Here is a 19881-nt window from a genome sequence, read left to right on the forward strand (position 1 = left end):
AGTCAGGAACGGTTTCCCGTCAGAGTCGGAGCGGTTTCCCGTCAGAGTCGGAACGGTTTCCCGTCAGAGTCGGAACGGTTTCCGGTCAGAGTCGGAACGGTTTCCCGTCAGAGTCGGAACGGTTTCCCGTCAGAGTCGGAACGGTTTCCCGGACACAGATTGAATCTCCATCAAGGGATCGATCTGGCCAATCATAGAGTGTCTGAAATGACATATTATTTCCTACTATTATAGGAAGCAACATTTGTTCTAAATGTTTCTAACACATCAGAGAGATGTTCCTTGACGCCGTGCTGCTGTCTAGGGGTCTGGGGGGTTACTGCACATTATAAATTGTGTTTTATTTATTACATTTTTTATTTAACCTTTATTTAACCAGGTAGGCAAGTTGAGAACAAGTTCTCATTTACAATTGCGACCTGGCCAAGATAAAGCAAAGCAGTTTGACACATACAACAACACAGAGTTACACATGGAATAAAACAAACATACAGTCAATAATACAGTAGAAAAAAATAAGTATATACAATGTGAGCAAATGAGGTGAGATAAGGGAGGTACAATACAATATTGTGTTGTAAAAAGGGCTATATAAATACCATTTGATTGATCAATCTATTGATTTGACAACATACCTCTCTGGTAGTGGAGGAAGGCAGCACGTATCCATCTATTGACAGGCCATGACACTACATACCTCTCTGGTAGTGGAGGAAGGCAGCACGTATCCATCTATTGACAGGCCATGACACTACATACCTCTCTGGTAGTGGAGGAAGGCAGCACGTATCCATCTATTGACAGGCCATGACACTACATACCTCTCTGGTAGTGGAGGAAGGCAGCACGTATCCATCTATTGACAGGCCGTGGCACTTCTGCAGGATCTTCCACACCTTCTGGTAGAAGCCCATTGGGACCCTGTTGATGGCCCCATCCAGCCGTCTCCTCCTCAGCCACTGGCCCTGCCGCTCCTCCCACTGCAGGTGGCTGTCTGCCCCCCCGGGGCCAACAGGGGACAGGATACCACTGGGGGTGGAGGGGCTGCTGCAACGCTACAGGGGGAGAGACGTGTTCATATACGTACTCACGCTGCGGTACACACACACACACACACACACACACACACACACACACACACACACACACACACACACACACACACACACACACACACACACACACACACACACACACACACACACAGTGAATCCAGGTGAAAGCTATGATCCCTTGTTGATGTAACTTGTTAAATCCACTTCAATTAGTATATATGAGGGGGGGGGGGACAGGTTAAAGAATGATTTTTAAGCCTTGAGACATGGATTGTGTGTGTGTGCCATTCAGAGGGTGAATGGGCAAGACAACAGATTGAAGTGCCTTTGAACGGGTATGGTAGTAGGTGCCAGGCACACCGGTTTGTGTAAAGAACTGCAACGCTGCTGTGTGTTTCACGCTAAACAGCTTCCTGTGTGTATCAATAATGGTCCACCACTCAAAGGATAGGAGTCAACATGGGCCAGCATCCCTGTGGAGTCAACATGGGCCAGCATCCCTGTGGAGTCAACATGGGCCAGCATCCCTGTGGAGTCAACATGGGCCAGCATCCCTGTGGAGTCAACATGGGCCAGCATCCCTGTGGAGTCAACATGGGCCAGCATCCCTGTGGAGTCAACATGGGCCAGCATCCCTGTGGAGTCAACATGGGCCAGCATCCCTGTGGAGTCAACATGGGCCAGCATCCCTGTGGAGTCAACATGGGCCAGCATCCCTGTGGAGTCAACATGGGCCAGCATCCCTGTGGAGTCAACATGGGCCAGCATCCCTGTGGAGTCAACATGGGCCAGCATCCCTGTGGAGTCAACATGGGCCAGCATCCCTGTGGAGTCAACATGGGCCAGCATCCCTGTGGAGTCAACATGGGCCAGCATCCCTGTGGAGTCAACATGGGCCAGCATCCCTGTGGAGTCAACATGGGCCAGCATCCCTGTGGAGTCAACATGGGCCAGCATCCCTGTGGAGTCAACATGGGCCAGCATCCCTGTGGAGTCAACATGGGCCAGCATCCCTGTGGAGTCAACATGGGCCAGCATCCCTGTGGAGTCAACATGGGCCAGCATCCCTGTGGAGTCAACATGGGCCAGCATCCCTGTGGAGTCAACATGGGCCAGCATCCCTGTGGAGTCAACATGGGCCAGCATCCCTGTGGAGTCAACATGGGCCAGCATCCCTGTGGAGTCAACATGGGCCAGCATCCCTGTGGAACGCCTTCGACACCTTGTAGAGTCCCTGCTGTTCTGAGGGTGTGGTGCTCCTAATGGTTTGTACACTGTCTATGTGCAAAAACACACACATACACACACGCTCAGGTACAAACACACACAAGGGCGTACACTCGGTTCATGTACTGACATGCATAAACACACACACGTACGTACGTACACACACACACACACACACACACACACACACACACACACACACACACACACACACACACACACACACACACACACACACACACACACACACAGTGACTTCTACCATACACAGTCTTATGTTTTCCTGTTCTTTGACTCAAATACAGTGTGTCACCATGACGACAGCAGCATGCTACAGGCCAGTACATGTTAGTACAGCAAGCATAAGGCAATGTAACGAAGAAAGACAACCGTTCAGAGTGAACCTCATCTGCATGGTTTAGTGAACATGGGATAATGAGGGAGACGTGGTTCATGGTTTACCGTGGAACGGGGAGAGGTGACATTGCTGCTGATGGAATAACCACTGGTACTCATCTGGAAAGGAACAACACGGAGAAGACGTCATGTTGTCATCGAGGGAGAGACACAGAAGGAGAGGATGGCGGCGTGAAGGGAAGTCAAACTCACACCTTGTAAATACAGTTTAGATTATGATAAAACATTACAGTTAAAGATGTGGGCTGGGAAACAGGCAAACATGATCAGCAGCTCAGCACGAGGTAAGGCACTACTGACTGTATTCTAGTACAGCTGGTACAGCTCAGCATGAGGTAAGGCCCTACTGACTGTGTTCTAGTACAGCTGGTACAGCTCAGCATGAGGTAAGGCACTACTGACTGTATTCTAGTACAGCTGGTACAGCTCAGCACGAGGTAAGGCACTACTGACTGTATTCTAGTACAGCTGGTACAGCTCAGCATGAGGTAAGGCACTACTGACTGTATTCTAGTACAGCTGGTACAGCTCAGCATGAGGTAAGGCCCTACTGACTGTATTCTAGTACAGCTGGTACAGCTCAGCACGAGGTAAGGCACTACTGACTGTATTCTAGTACAGCTGGTACAGCTCAGCATGAGGTAAGGCACTACTGACTGTATTCTAGTACAGCTGGTACAGCTCAGCATGAGGTAAGGCACTACTGACTGTATTCTAGTACAGCTGGTACAGCTCAGCATGAGGTAAGGCACTACTGACTGTATTCTAGTACAGCTGGTACAGCTCAGCATGAGGTAAGGCACTACTGACTGTATTCTAGTACAGCTGGTACAGCTCAGCATGAGGTAAGGCACTACTGACTGTGTTCTAGTACAGCTGGTACAGCTCAGCACGAGGTAAGGCACTACTGACTGTATTCTAGTACAGCTGGTACAGCTCAGCATGAGGTAAGGCACTACTGACTGTATTCTAGTACAGCCGGTACAGCTCAGCACGAGGTAAGGCACTACTGACTGTATTCTAGTACAGCTGGTACAGCTCAGCATGAGGTAAGGCCCTACTGACTGTATTCTAGTACAGCTGGTACAGCTCAGCATGAGGTAAGGCACTACTGACTGTGTTCTAGTACAGCTGGTACAGCTCAGCATGAGGTAAGGCACTACTGACTGTATTCTAGTACAGCTGGTACAGCTCAGCACGAGGTAAGGCACTACTGACTGTATTCTAGTACAGCTGGTACAGCTCAGCATGAGGTAAGGCACTACTGACTGTGTTCTAGTACAGCTGGTACAGCTCAGCATGAGGTAAGGCACTACTGACTGTATTATAGTACAGCTGGTACAGCTCAGCACGAGGTAAGGCACTACTGACTGTATTCTAGTACAGCTGGTACAGCTCAGCATGAGGTAAGGCACTACTGACTGTATTCTAGTACAGCTGGTACAGCTCAGCATGAGGTAAGGCACTACTGACTGTATTCTAGTACAGCTGGTACAGCTCAGCATGAGGTAAGGCACTACTGACTGTGTTCTAGTACAGCTCAGCATGAGGTAAGGCACTACTGACTGTATTCTAGTACAGCTGGTACAGCTCAGCATGAGGTAAGGCACTACTGACTGTATTCTAGTACAGCTGGTACAGCTCAGCATGAGGTAAGGCACTACTGACTGTATTCTAGTACAGCTCAGCATGAGGTAAGGCACTACTGACTGTATTCTAGTACAGCTGGTACAGCTCAGCACGAGGTAAGGCACTACTGACTGTATTCTAGTACAGCTGGTACAGCTCAGCATGAGGTAAGGCACTACTGACTGTGTTCTAGTACAGCTGGTACAGCTCAGCATGAGGTAAGGCACTACTGACTGTATTCTAGTACAGCTGGTACAGCTCAGCATGAGGTAAGGCCCTACTGACTGTATTCTAGTACAGCTGGTACAGCTCAGCATGAGGTAAGGCCCTACTGACTGTATTCTAGTACAGCTGGTACAGCTCAGCATGAGGTAAGGCACTACTGACTGTATTCTAGTACAGCTGGTATGAATGGGCTTTCAGCTGGTGGCTTCATGTTATAATGGTTGGTTTCATGATGGTCTAGCTGTGGAGATTAGAGCTGATGACTTCATGTCATGTTATAATGGTTGGTTTCATGATGGTCTAGCTGTGGAGATTAGAGCTGATGGCTTCATGTCATGTTATAATGGTTGGTTTCATTATGGTCTAGCTGTGGAGAGTAGAGCTGATGAGATAACATGACTATTAACTAACAAACTCAACCCACGCTGATCGGACGAGACGAGTCCTCCAACTGCAATCAGAACCATACAACATTATTACTACTATAGACAAAGAGCATTCTGTCGTCATATCTTCTAACTAGAATCAAACATACAGAAAGAGCATTAGGTCTATACTAACCTTTAGATTATAGAGCATTAGGTCTATACTAACCTTTAGATTAAATTATAGTGCATTAGGTCTATACTAACCTGTAGATTATAGAGCATTAGGTCTATACTAACCTTTAGATTAAATTATAGTGCATTAGGTCTATACTAACCTGTAGATTATAGAGCATTAGGTCTATACTAACCTTTAGATTAAATGATAGAGCATTAGGTCTATACTAACCTTTAGATTAAATTATAGAGCATTAGGTCTATACTAACCTTTAGATTATATTATAGAGCATTAGGTCTATACTAACCTGTAGATTATATTATAGAGCATTAGGTCTATACTAACCTTTAGATTAAATTATAGAGCATTAGGTCTATACTAACCTGTAGATTATATTATAGAGCATTAGGTCTATACTAACCTTTAGATTATAGAGCATTAGGTCTATACTAACCTTTAGATTATAGAGCATTAGGTCTATACTAACCTGTAGATTATATTATAGAGCATTAGGTCTATACTAACCATTAGATTAAATGATAGAGCATTAGGTCTATACTAACCTATATATTAGATTATAGAGCATTAGGTCTATACTAACATTTAGATTAAATGATAGAGCATTAGGTCTATACTAACCTGTAGATTATATTATAGAGCATTAGGTCTATACTAACCTTTATATTAGATTATAGAGCATTAGGTCTATACTAACCTTTAGATTAAATTATAGAGCATTAGGTCTATACTAACCTGTAGATTATATTATAGAGCATTAGGTCTATACTAACCTTTAGATTATAGAGCATTAGGTCTATACTAACCTTTAGATTATAGAGCATTAGGTCTATACTAACCTGTAGATTATATTATAGAGCATTAGGTCTATACTAACCATTAGATTAAATGATAGAGCATTAGGTCTATACTAACCTTTAGATTATAGAGCATTAGGTCTATACTAACCTTTAGATTATATTATAGACCATTAGGTCTATACTAACCTTTAGATTAAATGATAGAGCATTAGGTCTATACTAACCTGTAGATTATATTATAGAGCATTAGGTCTATACTAACCTTTATATTAGATTATAGAGCATTAGGTCTATACTAACCTTTAGATTATATTATAGAGCATTAGGTCTATACTAACCTTTATATTAGATTATAGGGCATTAGGTCTATACTAACCTTTAGATTAAATGATAGGTCAAAGGAAATCAGGGGTCTCCAACCCTTTCTAGCATGAGAGCTACTTTTAAATTTACATTTAAGAAATTTAAGATACATTTTTTCCTGCTTTCCAATAGGCAGTCTTTGTATGTTCCCAAATTCTGTTTTCTTGGGTGAATGTCATTCTGTCTACTCAGAAGACAGTTATTGTGATCCCTAACTGGCTGCACCAAGTGAATGACAAACGCACACACCCCAGAGGGGCAATACTGCTGGAGATGAATTGGCAGATATTGTGTTCCGTTTGGCTTTAAGCCAGTTGTGGCTAACCAGGGGTGGTTGGATGGCAATGTGGATTTGATTGGATAGTAGCCAGGAGCTTGAGTGGTCTAATACTAGTGAGATTTGTTTATGACAGTTTGCAAAAGAACACGTGAAAAATAAATGCTTTTTCAGAATTGTTTGGCGAGCTCCTCTTAGGTAGATTGCGTGTTACTGGTAGCTTGTGATGGACCTGTTGGAGAACCCTGATGTAGATATTCTCCATGACATGCAATAGTCCGCTGACGAGACCATACCTGTTTGATCTCACGCTTCAGCCTGCGGATGCCGGTGCGCTCCGTCTTCGTGGCTCCGGTGTGACCCAGCTCATGGATGGAGACAGCCGGGCTGGTGGCTGAGGACTGCATAGGACGCACTGACACAGGAGGAAGGGAGACAGACACAACACAACAATTCATTTGAATCAATAAAATAGTACTACACCTGCAAAGATACCAGTACACCTGTAAAGATTCGAGAAGAATCAGGAAATTTATTAATACTGTAGAAACTACTAATGCTGGCTATGTAGGGGTCGGGGCTAGGGGTCTATGTAGGGGTCGGGGCTAGGGGTCTATGTAGGGGTCGGGGCTAGGGGTCTATGTAGGGGTCGGGGCTAGGGGTCTATGTAGGGGTCGGGGCTAGGGGTCTATGTAGGGGTCGGGGCTAGGGGTCTATGTAGGGGTCGGGGCTAGGGGTCTATGTAGGGGTCGGGGCTAGGGGTCTATGTAGGGGTCGGGGCTAGGGGTCTATGTAGGGGTCGGGGCTAGGGGTCGGGGCTAGGGGTCTATGTAGGGGTCGGGGCTAGGGGTCTATGTAGGGGTCGGGGCTAGGGGCTGATTTGGGATTGGGAAAGACTCACTGCTCCTCTCCACCCCAAACTCCTTCCCACTGAGGATGTGGTGTAGCAGGTTCTTCATGTCTGATGGACTCAAGTTCATCAGGCTCTCAGAGGCCTCCTCCCCTGCAGAGGACAGAAAGAGACGCCTGCAACGCTGAGTAGAGACACTCGGTAAAAACTCCCCAGGCACTTCCACACTAAAGGCCATACAGCTCAACATCCAGTGTTAGTAGTGTTACTACTAACCAGGTCTACCTGAAAGAACTACCAGAGCCCTGTTCAGATGGCGAGTCTACTGAGGCCTTTACAACACAGCTGATATATTCAACCATTCTAAGAATGGTACTGAACCCTTCCTGAGCAGTGTAGACTGAACCCTTCCTGAGCAGTGTAGACCGAACCCTACCTGAGCAGTGTAGACTGAACCCTTCCTGAGCAGTGTAGACTGAACCCTTCCTGAGCAGTGTAGACTGAACCCTTCCTGAGCAGTGTAGACTAAACCCTTCCTGAGCAGTGTAGACTAAACCCTTCCTGAGCAGTGTAGACTGAACCCTTCCTGAGCAGTGTAGACTAAACCCTTCCTGAGCAGTGTAGACTGAACCCTTCCTGAGCAGTGTAGACTGAACCCTTCCTGAGCAGTGTAGAATGAACCCTTCCTGAGCAGTGTAGACTGAACCATTCCTGAGCAGTGTAGACTGAACCCTTCCTGAGCAGTGTAGACTAAACCCTTCCTGAGCAGTGTAGACTAAACCCTTCCTGAGCAGTGTAGACTGAACCCTTCCTGAGCAGTGCAGACAACCCTTCCTGAGCAGTGTAGACTGAACCCCTCCTGAGCAGTGCAGACTAAACCCTACCTGAGCAGTGTAGACTGAACCTTTCCTGAGCAGTGCAGACAACCCTTCCTGAGCAGTGTAGACCGAACCCTACCTGAGCAGTGTAGACTGAACCCTACCTGAGCAGTGTAGACTGAACCCTTCCTGAGCAGTGTAGACCGAACCCTACCTGAGCAGTGTAGACTAAACCCTTCCTGAGCAGTGTAGACCGAACCCTACCTGAGCAGTGTAGACCAAACCCTACCTGAGCAGTGTAGACTAAACCCTACCTGAGCAGTGTAGACCGAACCCTACCTGAGCAGTGTAGACTGAACCCTACCCGAGCAGTGTAGACTGAACCCTACCCGAGCAGTGTAGACTAAACCCTACCTGAGCAGTGTAGACCGAACCCTACCTGAGCAGTGTAGACCGAACCCTACCTGAGCAGTGTAGACCGAACCCTACCTGAGCAGTGTAGACCGAACCCTACCTGAGCAGTGTAGACTGAACCCTACCTGAGCAGTGTAGACTAAACCCTACCTGAGCAGTGTAGACTGAACCCTTCCTGAGCAGTGTAGACCGAACCCTACCTGAGCAGTGTAGACTAAACCCTTCCTGAGCAGTGTAGACTAAACCCTTCCTGAGCAGTGTAGACTAAACCCTACCTGAGCAGTGTAGACTGAACCCTACCTGAGCAGTGTAGACTGAACCCTACCTGAGCAGTGTAGACTGAACCCTACCTGAGCAGTGTAGACTGAACCCTACCTGAGCAGTGTAGACTAAACCCTACCTGAGCAGTGTAGACTGAACCCTACCTGAGCAGTGTAGACTGAACCCTACCTGAGCAGTGTAGACTGCGGGCCAGCTCTGTAGCCATCACCTGCATGATGAGTCCGATTCGGAGACGCAGCATGTCCCCAAACAGAGCCGGCTGGGAGCGGACGTACATGGCCAGGTACACCATGATCTCCTGCATTATCACAATACACCAGTCATTACTTTCCCTTCATCACAGAGACTTGTTACAAAACTGACCAAAGTTTGCTTTAACCGCTCAAGCTAGACTCGCATCAGGCAGAGAATTTTGATGGAAATGGGCATCTGTAAGCATGTTATATAATCCCAGTTATAATGTGTTGTACCTGAGTGAGCACAGCGATGCTGATGTCCTGCCCACTGGCCTCATAGATCAGAGAGTTGAGTTCTTCTGGAGGAAGAGGAGCTGAGATGACTTTCTCCCTGGGCTCCGGTGGTAACCCCACTGTCAGCTGCTTGTGGTGGGAGATGAGATCTGTACAGGCCTCAGCCAGCACCTCCACTCTCTTTCTCAGGATACCAGAGATGTATCTGATCAGACCCCACTCCTTGTTGGCCCCAGCCTGGGCATACAGCTCCTCCAGGAGACACCTCACACTGACCCCGCCCTGACCCCCCACGTCCACCAGCCAATCAGCACCTTTCAGGTTAGAGAGAATTACATTTCATTCAGTTCAATTCAATCTGAGGAGTCAATTCAACTCAACCTGAGGAGTCAATTCACCTAAACATACAAACCTAAACATGTAGAGAATTCAATTACATTTGATTCAATTCAAAGATTCAATTCAACCCAACACGTGCACCATCTAATCCAGGGGTGGGATATATGGCCCATTTGATCTGACCCGCAGGAGGTTGGAGTAAAACAAAAAATGGGGGAAATTATTATTTTGTGTAAAAATTAAAATACTCCAGGTCACACTTGAACACCTACAACTAAATAGAGAGTGTGTAGAAATGATAATGGACCTTTACAGTTTGTCCCCCCTGATCTAAATCAGTACCTTTCATCACACAGAGGATATATAGTATGTCTGCCTGGTCCTGCAGTGTGGGACACTCCTTCAACTGTCTCACCAGAGACCCAAAGTCTGTGTTACCCTGAGAGTCCTGCGGCAGCTGGAGGTCTGCAATACTGGGGGTCTGAGAGCAAGAATACACACACACACACACACACACACACACACACACACACACACACACACACACACACACACACACACACACACACACACACACACACACACACACACACACACACACACACATTAGAGGATCCAAACACACAGACGCACCAGAAAGACAGTATTGGAGTATGTTGTTGGCGTAGACTAACTGACCTTGGGCTGCTGTTGATGTGGTGTGTAGTGGTGTGGTTGGTGTGGATGGAGCGGTGTGAGCTGGGCCACTGACCTTGGGCTGCTGTTGATGTGGTGTGTGGTGGTGTGGTTGGTGTGGATGGAGCGGTGTGAGCTGGGCCACTGACCTTGGGCTGCTGTTGATGTGGTGTGTAGTGGTGTGGTTGGTGTGGTTGGTGTGGATGGAGCGGTGTGAGCTGGGCCACGTGCAGAAGGTTGAGAGATTTACGGTGCTTGTTCATGATGGGAGTCATAGGAAGATACATGGAGGCCTCTGTAAGAAACAACACTCACCATACAGTATTTGTATTTATTATGGAGCCCCATTAGTTCCTGCCAAGGCAGCAGCTACTCTTTCTGGGGTCCAGCAAAATGAAGGCAGTTAAAACATTACAATACATTCACAACAGATTTCACAACATATTAAGTGTGTCCACTCAGGCCCCTACTCTACTACCACATATCTACAGAGTACCATACAGTAGAAACCAACAGAGTCCCAACCATACAGTAGAAACCAACAGAGTCCCAACCATACAGTAGAAACCAACAGAGTCCCATACAGTAGAAACCAACAGAGACCCATACAGTAGAAACCAACAGAGTCCCAACCATACAGTAGAAACCAGAGTCCCAACCATACAGTAGAAACCAACAGAGTCCCAACCATACAGTAGAAACCAACAGAGTCCCATACAGTAGAAACCAACAGAGTCCCAACCATACAGTAGAAACCAACAGAGTCCCAACCATACAGTAGAAACCAACAGAGTCCCAACCATACAGTAGAAACCAACAGAGTCCCAACCATACAGTAGAAACCAACAGAGTCCCATACAGTAGAAACCAACAGAGTCCCAACCATACAGTAGAAACCAACAGAGTCCCATACATACAGTAGAAACCAACAGAGTCCCAACCATACAGTAGAAACCAACAGAGTCCCAACCATACAGTAGAAACCAACAGAGTCTCAACCATACAGTAGAAACCAACAGAGTCCCAACCATACAGTAGAAACCAACAGAGTCCCAACCATACAGTAGAAACCAACAGAGTCCCAACCATACAGTAGAAACCAACAGAGTCCCAACCATACAGTAGAAACCAACAGAGTCCCATACATACAGTAGAAACCAACAGAGTCCCAACCATACAGTAGAAACCAACAGAGTCCCAACCATACAGTAGAAACCAACAGAGTCCCATACAGTAGAAACCAACAGAGTCCCAACCATACAGTAGAAACCAACAGAGTCCCATACAGTAGAAACCAACAGAGTCCCAACCATACAGTAGAAACCAACAGAGTCCCAACCATACAGTAGAAACCAACAGAGTCCCAACCATACAGTAGAAACCAACAGAGTCCCAACCATACAGTAGAAACCAACAGAGTCCCATACATACAGTAGAAACCAACAGAGTCCCAACCATACAGTAGAAACCAACAGAGTCCCAACCATACAGTAGAAACCAACAGAGTCCCAACCATACAGTAGAAACCAACAGAGTCCCAACCATACAGTAGAAACCAACATAGTCCCATACAGTAGAAACCAACAGAGTCCCAACCATACAGTAGAAACCAACAGAGTCCCAACCATACAGTAGAAACCAACAGAGTCCCATACATACAGTAGAAACCAACAGAGTCCCAACCATACAGTAGAAACCAACAGAGTCCCAACCATACAGTAGAAACCAACAGAGTCCCATACAGTAGAAACCAACAGAGTCCCAACCATACAGTAGAAACCAACAGAGTCCCAACCATACAGTAGAAACCAACAGAGTCCCAACCATACAGTAGAAACCAACAGAGTACCAACCATACAGTAGAAACCAACAAAGTCCCAACCATACAGTAGAAACCAACAGAGTCCCAACCATACAGTAGAAACCAACAGAGTCCCAACCATACAGTAGAAACCAACAGAGTCCCAACCATACAGTAGAAACCAACAGAGTCCCAACCATACAGTAGAAACCAACAGAGTCCCAACCATACAGTATAAACCAACAGAGTCCCAACCATACAGTATAAACCAACAGAGTCCCAACCATACAGTAGAAACCAACATAGTCCCAACCATACAGTAGAAACCAACAGAGTCCCAACCATACAGTAGAAACCAACAGAGTCCCAACCATACAGTAGAAACCAACAGAGTCCCAACCATACAGTAGAAACCAACAGAGTCCCAACCATACAGTAGAAATCAACAGAGTCCCAACCATACAGTAGAAACCAACAGAGTCCCAACCATACAGTAGAAACCAACAGAGTCCCATACAGTAGAAACCAACAGAGTCCCAACCATACAGTAGAAACCAACAGAGTCCCATACATACAGTAGAAACCAACAGAGTCCCAACCATACAGTAGAAACCAACAGAGTCCCAACCATACAGTAGAAACCAACAGAGTCTCAACCATACAGTAGAAACCAACAGAGTCCCAACCATACAGTAGAAACCAACAGAGTCCCAACCATACAGTAGAAACCAACAGAGTCCCAACCATACAGTAGAAACCAACAGAGTCCCAACCATACAGTAGAAACCAACAGAGTCCCATACATACAGTAGAAACCAACAGAGTCCCAACCATACAGTAGAAACCAACAGAGTCCCAACCATACAGTAGAAACCAACAGAGTCCCATACAGTAGAAACCAACAGAGTCCCAACCATACAGTAGAAACCAACAGAGTCCCATACAGTAGAAACCAACAGAGTCCCAACCATACAGTAGAAACCAACAGAGTCCCAACCATACAGTAGAAACCAACAGAGTCCCATACATACAGTAGAAACCAACAGAGTCCCAACCATACAGTAGAAACCAACAGAGTCCCAACCATACAGTAGAAACCAACAGAGTCCCAACCATACAGTAGAAACCAACAGAGTCCCAACCATACAGTAGAAACCAACAGAGTCCCAACCATACAGTAGAAACCAACAGAGTCCCAACCATACAGTAGAAACCAACAGAGTCCCATACATACAGTAGAAACCAACAGAGTCCCAACCATACAGTAGAAACCAACAGAGTCCCAACCATACAGTAGAAACCAACAGAGTCCCATACAGTAGAAACCAACAGAGTCCCAACCATACAGTAGAAACCAACAGAGTCCCAACCATACAGTAGAAACCAACAGAGTCCCAACCATACAGTAGAAACCAACAGAGTACCAACCATACAGTAGAAACCAACAAAGTCCCAACCATACAGTAGAAACCAACAGAGTCCCAACCATACAGTAGAAACCAACAGAGTCCCAACCATACAGTAGAAACCAACAGAGTCCCAACCATACAGTAGAAACCAACAGAGTCCCAACCATACAGTATAAACCAACAGAGTCCCAACCATACAGTATAAACCAACAGAGTCCCAACCATACAGTAGAAACCAACATAGTCCCAACCATACAGTAGAAACCAACAGAGTCCCAACCATACAGTAGAAACCAACAGAGTCCCAACCATACAGTAGAAACCAACAGAGTCCCAACCATACAGTAGAAACCAACAGAGTCCCAACCATACAGTAGAAATCAACAGAGTCCCAACCATACAGTAGAAACCAACAGAGTCCCAACCATACAGTAGAAACCAACAGAGTCCCAACCATACAGTAGAAACCAACAGAGTCCCAACCATACAGTAGAAACCAACAGAGTCCCAACCATACAGTAGAAACCAACAGAGTCCCAACCATACAGTAGAAACCAACAGAGTCCCATACAGTAGAAACCAACAGAGTCCCATACATACAGTAGAGTCCCATAAATACGCCTAAACATAACCCTAAACCTAACACTTGGTGAATAAACAAACAGTAAATGTGATGATAACTTACTAGGCATGTTGAGGCCTTGCACCTGGGCCATGAAGGAGAGGATGTCTCTGGTGGTGTGTTCAGCACTAAACACATGGTGCTGCCCCCTCTGGATGGGAGGGAGATGACACTTGGTGGCTGTGCTCTGCATCAGCTGGCTGAGGTAGTGGTCAAACATGTCCTTGGAGCTGCCTGGAGGGGGGCGGGAGATAAATGTAGACTCAGCAATATGATATTACATACCGCAAGCACAAACACACACCAATGACCTACACACACACACACACACACACACACACACACACACACACACACACACACACACACACACACACACACACACACACACACACCACGGCTGACGTGTTTAGTGCTGAACACACCACCAGAGACATCCTCTCCTTCATGGCCCAGGTCCAAGGCCTCAACATGCCTAGTAAAGTTATCATTACATTTACTGTTTGTTTATTTACTGTTTGTGGGAGATAAATGTAGACTCAGCAATATGATATTACATAGCGCAAGCACAAACATGCAAACACAAATACAAACACACAAACACCAATGACCTATACACACACACACACACACACACACACACACACACACACACACACACACACCACCACCACCACGGCTGACGTACCTGAGGGGACATAACTTTCTTCTTCGTCTTCCTCGTCTTCTTCATTCTCCAGCAGGTCGTCATCAGTGTCTCCGTCGAGGAAGCTGAGCTCTGTGTGGAACGAGGTAGTCTGGAAGCTGGAGATGTTTGCCATCTGAACCCTGCAAAACACACAAGATGGAATGGAACCAAATAGGACATCACTGGAACTTTCACAAGCAGGGATGTAGTGACATAAATATTGGAGCCTAGCATTTCCTTCTGTAAATATCCAGAGAGCTCTCTTAAGATGAGTGATCTTAAAAATGGAAGAGAGTCAGTCTGACCTTGCCCCTCCAAAGTATCCATCGTGCAGCTTCCTCAGAGTGGACAGAATACACGGGTCGATGCTCTCACCATCATCCACTGGGAACAACAAGGGAAACATGATCAATTAACCAACCAACCAATCACTAAACCTTGTTTGTCCCATACAGAATGTAGTTTCCCAGCAAAGGTCAGTTTCCTGGACTCAGATTAAGCCTTGAATTCCCATTTAAATAAATGTTTAGTCCAGAAGTCACACAAACAACACAGAATGATTACCCAGCATGCTGTGTGTGATGGGGAAGGGGAGGGTATTTACCCAGCATGCTGTGTGTGACGGGGAAGGGGAGGGTATTTACCCAGCATGCTGTGTGTGACAGGGAAGGGGAGGGTATTTACCCAGCAGGCTGTGTGTGACAGGGAAGGGGAGGGTATTTACCCAGCAGGCTGTGTGTGACAGGGAAGGGGAGGGTATTTACCCAGCATGCTGTGCGTGACGGGGAAGGGGAGGGTATTTACCCAGCATGCTGTGTGTGATGGGGAAGGTCAGGGTAGGGCGTCCGGTCATCCTCCAGGAGGAGGAGAGATAGGACAGCTCCGTCCTTAGCATCTCCACTATCATCTGGTTGTCCAGAGCCAGGTAGAAGTGATGCTGGTCCAGGAACTAAAGGAGAGGAGAGACAGTGAGATGGTTTTCCAGAGCCAGGTAGAAGTGATGCTGGTCCAGGAACTAAAGGAGAGGAGAGACAGAGAGTTGGTTGTCCAGAGCCAGGTAGAAGTGATGCTGGTCCAGGAACTAAAGGAGAGGAGAGACAGTGAGATGGTTGTCCAGAGCCAGATAGAAGTGATGCTGGTCCAGGAACTAAAGGAGAGGAGAGACAGAGAGATGGTTGTCCAGAGCCAGATAGAAGTGATGCTGGTCCAGGAACTAAAGGAGAGGAGAGACAGAGAGATGGTTGTCCAGAGCCAGGTAGAAGTGATGCTGGTCCAGGAACTAAAAGAGAGGAGAGACAGTGAGATGGTTGTCCAGAGCCAGGTAGAAGTGATGCTGGTCCAGGAACTAAAAGAGAGGAGAGACAGAGAGATGGTTTTCCAGAGCCAGGTAGAAGTGATGCTGGTCCAGGAACTAAAGGAGAGGAGAGACAGAGAGATGGTTGTCCAGAGCCAGGTAGAAGTGATGCTGGTCCAGGAACTAAAAGAGAGGAGAGACAGTGAGATGGTTGTCCAGAGCCAGGTAGAAGTGATGCTGGTCCAGGAACTAAAGGAGAAGAGAGAGATGGCCAACACTACTGCTCCAGCCCAAACACACCTGATTCAGCCCTACATAAATACACCTGATTCAGCCCTACACAAACACACCTGATTCAGCTAATCAAGGTCTTGATGAGCAGATAATTAGTAGAATCAGGGGCCGTATCCAAATATATATACACTGAGGTCACCCGACCTCAACACCATAGAGATGGTTTGGGATGAGTTGGACCGCATAATGAAGGGAAAGCAGCCAACAAGTGCTCAGCATATGTGGGAACTCCTTCAAGACTGTTGGAAAAGCATTCCAGGTGAAGCTGGTTGAGAGAATGCCAAGAGTGTTCAAAGCTGTCATTAAGGCAACGGGTGGCTACTTTGAAGAATCTCAAATATAAAATATATTTTGATTTGTAACACTTTTTTGGTTACTACATGATTCCATATTTTATAGTTTTGACGTCTTCACTATTATTCTACAATGTAGAAAATAGTACAAATAAAGAAAAATCCTTGAATGAGTAGGTGTGTCCAAACCTTTGACTGTTGTGATTACCAGCTGAGATCAACTTCCATGACTTGATTTTCCTCCTGGCTGAGTTTGTCTGGGCAGTGTCTTAACATCATCCTAAAACCTACTCTGAGCTGGGAGGTTTTTTAAAGTCTTAAAACAGGTTTTAACCAGATTCCTGCTTTGTGGATACAGCCCTAGGTGTGCTAGATTGGGATTTAACAAGAGCATTTAGGGAGATAGGACCTCTACTGTCTTAAGGTAATAACAAGGTATGTCACCTGAGGGGTGAATGTGTAGGTGCGGTTCCGGATCTCGTAGAATTTCGAGGTTCCCAGAACTCCAATGTGCCTGTATGGCCTCCCGCTCAGATTCAACTTCTTGCAGTTTCCTGTGAAACAAGTCATTAGCTACGTAGTGCTTATAAAGGCTTTATGCTCTACGAAGCCTTTCTAAGTAGTTGTAACTGTACCCAGTTTGACGTAGACGTGGCTGAGGATACGAGCAGGCATGACCCTGATGGGCTGGACCTCAGAGATGGTCTGGACCTCTATTTCATCGTTCTTCAGCAGCTCCTGGATCTCCTTAGACTCCGCTAACACACACACTGCCAACATACACACACACACAAATGAAGGTATGTACACAGAAACAAATGAAGGTTTGTACACGCACATACACACACACACACACATATGAAGGGAAAGGAAACTCTCAGATAGGCAGCCCTGACCACAGAGCAAATGATCTTAACAAAACGAGTTAATTAAATAACAAGTCTAGAACTGTATATTACTTCTACAGTTAAAGAATGTAAAATGTCTTCCAGCCTGCATGAGAGGAAATTAGACATGCTGCAAACCTTGTACAACAACGTCCGGCTTGAAATTGGTGGAGAATCGCCTGTTGAGAGGGTCGATCTCTCCAGGGGCGAGGAATCCCTTGGAGGAACAGACGGAGAGAGAGAACAGTGAGGCAAGAAAACTAAACCACCAACCAACACCTCACTGTGGAGGCAGAATCACTCTATTATAAGATGACAGCAGAATGTTTTTACCTCAGCCAGCAGAGAGCTAACAATGTAGAGGGACTGTCCCCACATGTGAGGTAACTGACCCATAGCCACTCTGTCCACGGAGTGAGGGTTCCTGTACTCTTCCTCCATCTGGGGGAAACACCACACATTTACGGTCTTCCTCACTTAGTTGTAGGGACGTTGTTACTCAGGATTCAGAAAGGTAGCAAGTGTAGACTGTTACTTCTCCGCAGCCCATATCGGCACAAGGAGTAAAGCTGACGTGCCCTAAAGAAAGACTGATTTCCAATTTACACATGGACAATAAAGTTGTATTCAAAGGGCCATGGAGATACCTTTTCAGGAGGGACAGCGTAGAGCTCAGGCATCAGGCGGATCCCGGGCTTCCCTCTGATCAGGACTTCTTCCAGAGCATCTCTGTACTCCTGCACCTGGAGACAGGAACCAGGAAAGGACATGTTGTACATACAGACACGTGGCCCGGGGTGGTCTAGCGGTCTGACATATAGCTTGGTGACGTCACCCGCTCCGAGACCTAAAAGTAGTTGTTTCTCTTGATCTGAAATGGACGCGGCTCTTGTGGAGTGACAGGTAACGATGCTTCGTGGGTGACAGGCGTGGGTGTATTCAGAGGGTCTCAGGGTGGAACCTAGGTTGGGATGAGGAGAGGGACGGAAACAACACTGCTACACACACCTGTACAAGGTCTCCACTGAAGATGCCGTCCAGAATGAGGTAGGTCCAGAACACTGGCCATTCACATTCTATATTCTCAAACAGTTTGAGTTCAGCTGGGTCGTAGTGGAGACGGGACGGGTCCTGAGAAAGAAAGACACGGAAATATTACACCAAATGTCTTATCTGAAAGAACAAAGCTAATCTTTAAACAAGAGTGAAATTAAAGGAAAAACCCACTAAAAGACTATCTTTTGGTATTGTTTTCATTAGTCCACTGTTAGTACAGTCCCAAAATGTTTTGCATGTCAGCAGTCAAGTTTTCAAGATATTGGACTTTCAAGAAGCAAAGAAGTGTCACATCATCATCATCATATGCAAAACGCATTATCATATTGATGATGTGGCAAGTGACACTTTGTGGACGAATGAAAAGAAATACCAACAGAATTTAAGTGGATTTAAGTAAGTTATACTGTTTAATCTGAAACCACGTTTCCATCATCACAGCTGTGAAGTTTCGCTGTATTTTTTATAAATGCAGACAGATCATTTGTTCGTTCAACATGGTGGGATCTTTTTGTGTCAGTAAAATGTACTATGCAGGAAATGGCGGTGAAAACGTCTTTATGTGCAAATATCGATATAATAACCCTCATATGGAAGGACATTTGGTGTCATGTGATATGTTGTGTGGTCCTCCCACTACGACTCGGGACGACTTGGCTCCTCCTCCCACTACGACTCGGGAAAGCCTGCAGTTTATTAGGCTACAGATGAAATAAGTTCTGATGAACTTCACAGGGAGGTGAAAGTACAAGGTGATGAGCTTGATGCTCCTTTCCAATAAATATCCAGGGTCTTATTCTGGTGACACGATGATCGATGCTTGGCTGCCGTTTGACAAATAACAATATTTTCACTCTTATCAATAATAATGTCATCATGGAGACGAGCCTACACACACTGTATCTGCCAGCTGTTGGCTACAGCGCAGATACAAGACCATTGGATGGAAATCTAGTTTATTTCACACAGTAAGGAGAAAAACATACAAATGTGTACAGTACCTCTCTTGGGCATCTGTATCCGTCTCTGATGAACCGGCAGCAGCCATAGCGTCCCTGGGGAAGAGAACGGAGTCATTTAGAAACGGCATTCTAGAGCACCATTAAGCCAATGGAGGTTCCCCATTGGCATCCTT

At 46.1% G+C, this 19881-nt stretch overlaps 1 protein-coding gene across 3 annotated transcripts in view; it reads right to left on the reverse strand.

Annotated features, from left to right (window-relative positions):
- Positions 1 to 19881, reverse strand: part of phka2 (phosphorylase kinase, alpha 2 (liver)) — a 36209-nt gene that overhangs the window by 3171 nt on the left and 13157 nt on the right. Inside the window, exons 10-30 of one of the 3 annotated variants that reach the window (XM_071330814.1) lie at positions 19748 to 19801; positions 18699 to 18821; positions 18338 to 18433; positions 18024 to 18131; positions 17829 to 17907; positions 17439 to 17573; positions 17248 to 17357; positions 15727 to 15871; positions 15228 to 15306; positions 14923 to 15062; positions 14298 to 14468; positions 10598 to 10697; positions 10479 to 10506; positions 10070 to 10208; positions 9389 to 9702; positions 9087 to 9216; positions 7456 to 7557; positions 6851 to 6969; positions 4978 to 5004; positions 2745 to 2798; positions 822 to 1055 (exon numbers count right to left, since the gene is read on the reverse strand). In XM_071330814.1, the coding sequence (XP_071186915.1) occupies positions 822 to 1055; positions 2745 to 2798; positions 4978 to 5004; positions 6851 to 6969; positions 7456 to 7557; positions 9087 to 9216; positions 9389 to 9702; positions 10070 to 10208; positions 10479 to 10506; positions 10598 to 10697; positions 14298 to 14468; positions 14923 to 15062; positions 15228 to 15306; positions 15727 to 15871; positions 17248 to 17357; positions 17439 to 17573; positions 17829 to 17907; positions 18024 to 18131; positions 18338 to 18433; positions 18699 to 18821; positions 19748 to 19801 (2487 nt within the window). Of the gene's footprint in view, positions 1 to 821; positions 1056 to 2744; positions 2799 to 4977; positions 5005 to 6850; positions 6970 to 7455; positions 7558 to 9086; positions 9217 to 9388; positions 9703 to 10069; positions 10209 to 10478; positions 10507 to 10551; positions 10698 to 14297; positions 14469 to 14922; positions 15063 to 15227; positions 15307 to 15726; positions 15872 to 17247; positions 17358 to 17438; positions 17574 to 17828; positions 17908 to 18023; positions 18132 to 18337; positions 18434 to 18698; positions 18822 to 19747; positions 19802 to 19881 lie in introns of all 3 variants that reach the window. The other 2 variants (XM_071330813.1, XM_071330815.1) reach the window with 2 other exon arrangements.

This window comes from Salvelinus alpinus, chromosome 10 (genome assembly GCF_045679555.1).
Source record: "Salvelinus alpinus chromosome 10, SLU_Salpinus.1, whole genome shotgun sequence".
Lineage (NCBI taxonomy): Eukaryota > Metazoa > Chordata > Actinopteri > Salmoniformes > Salmonidae > Salvelinus > Salvelinus alpinus.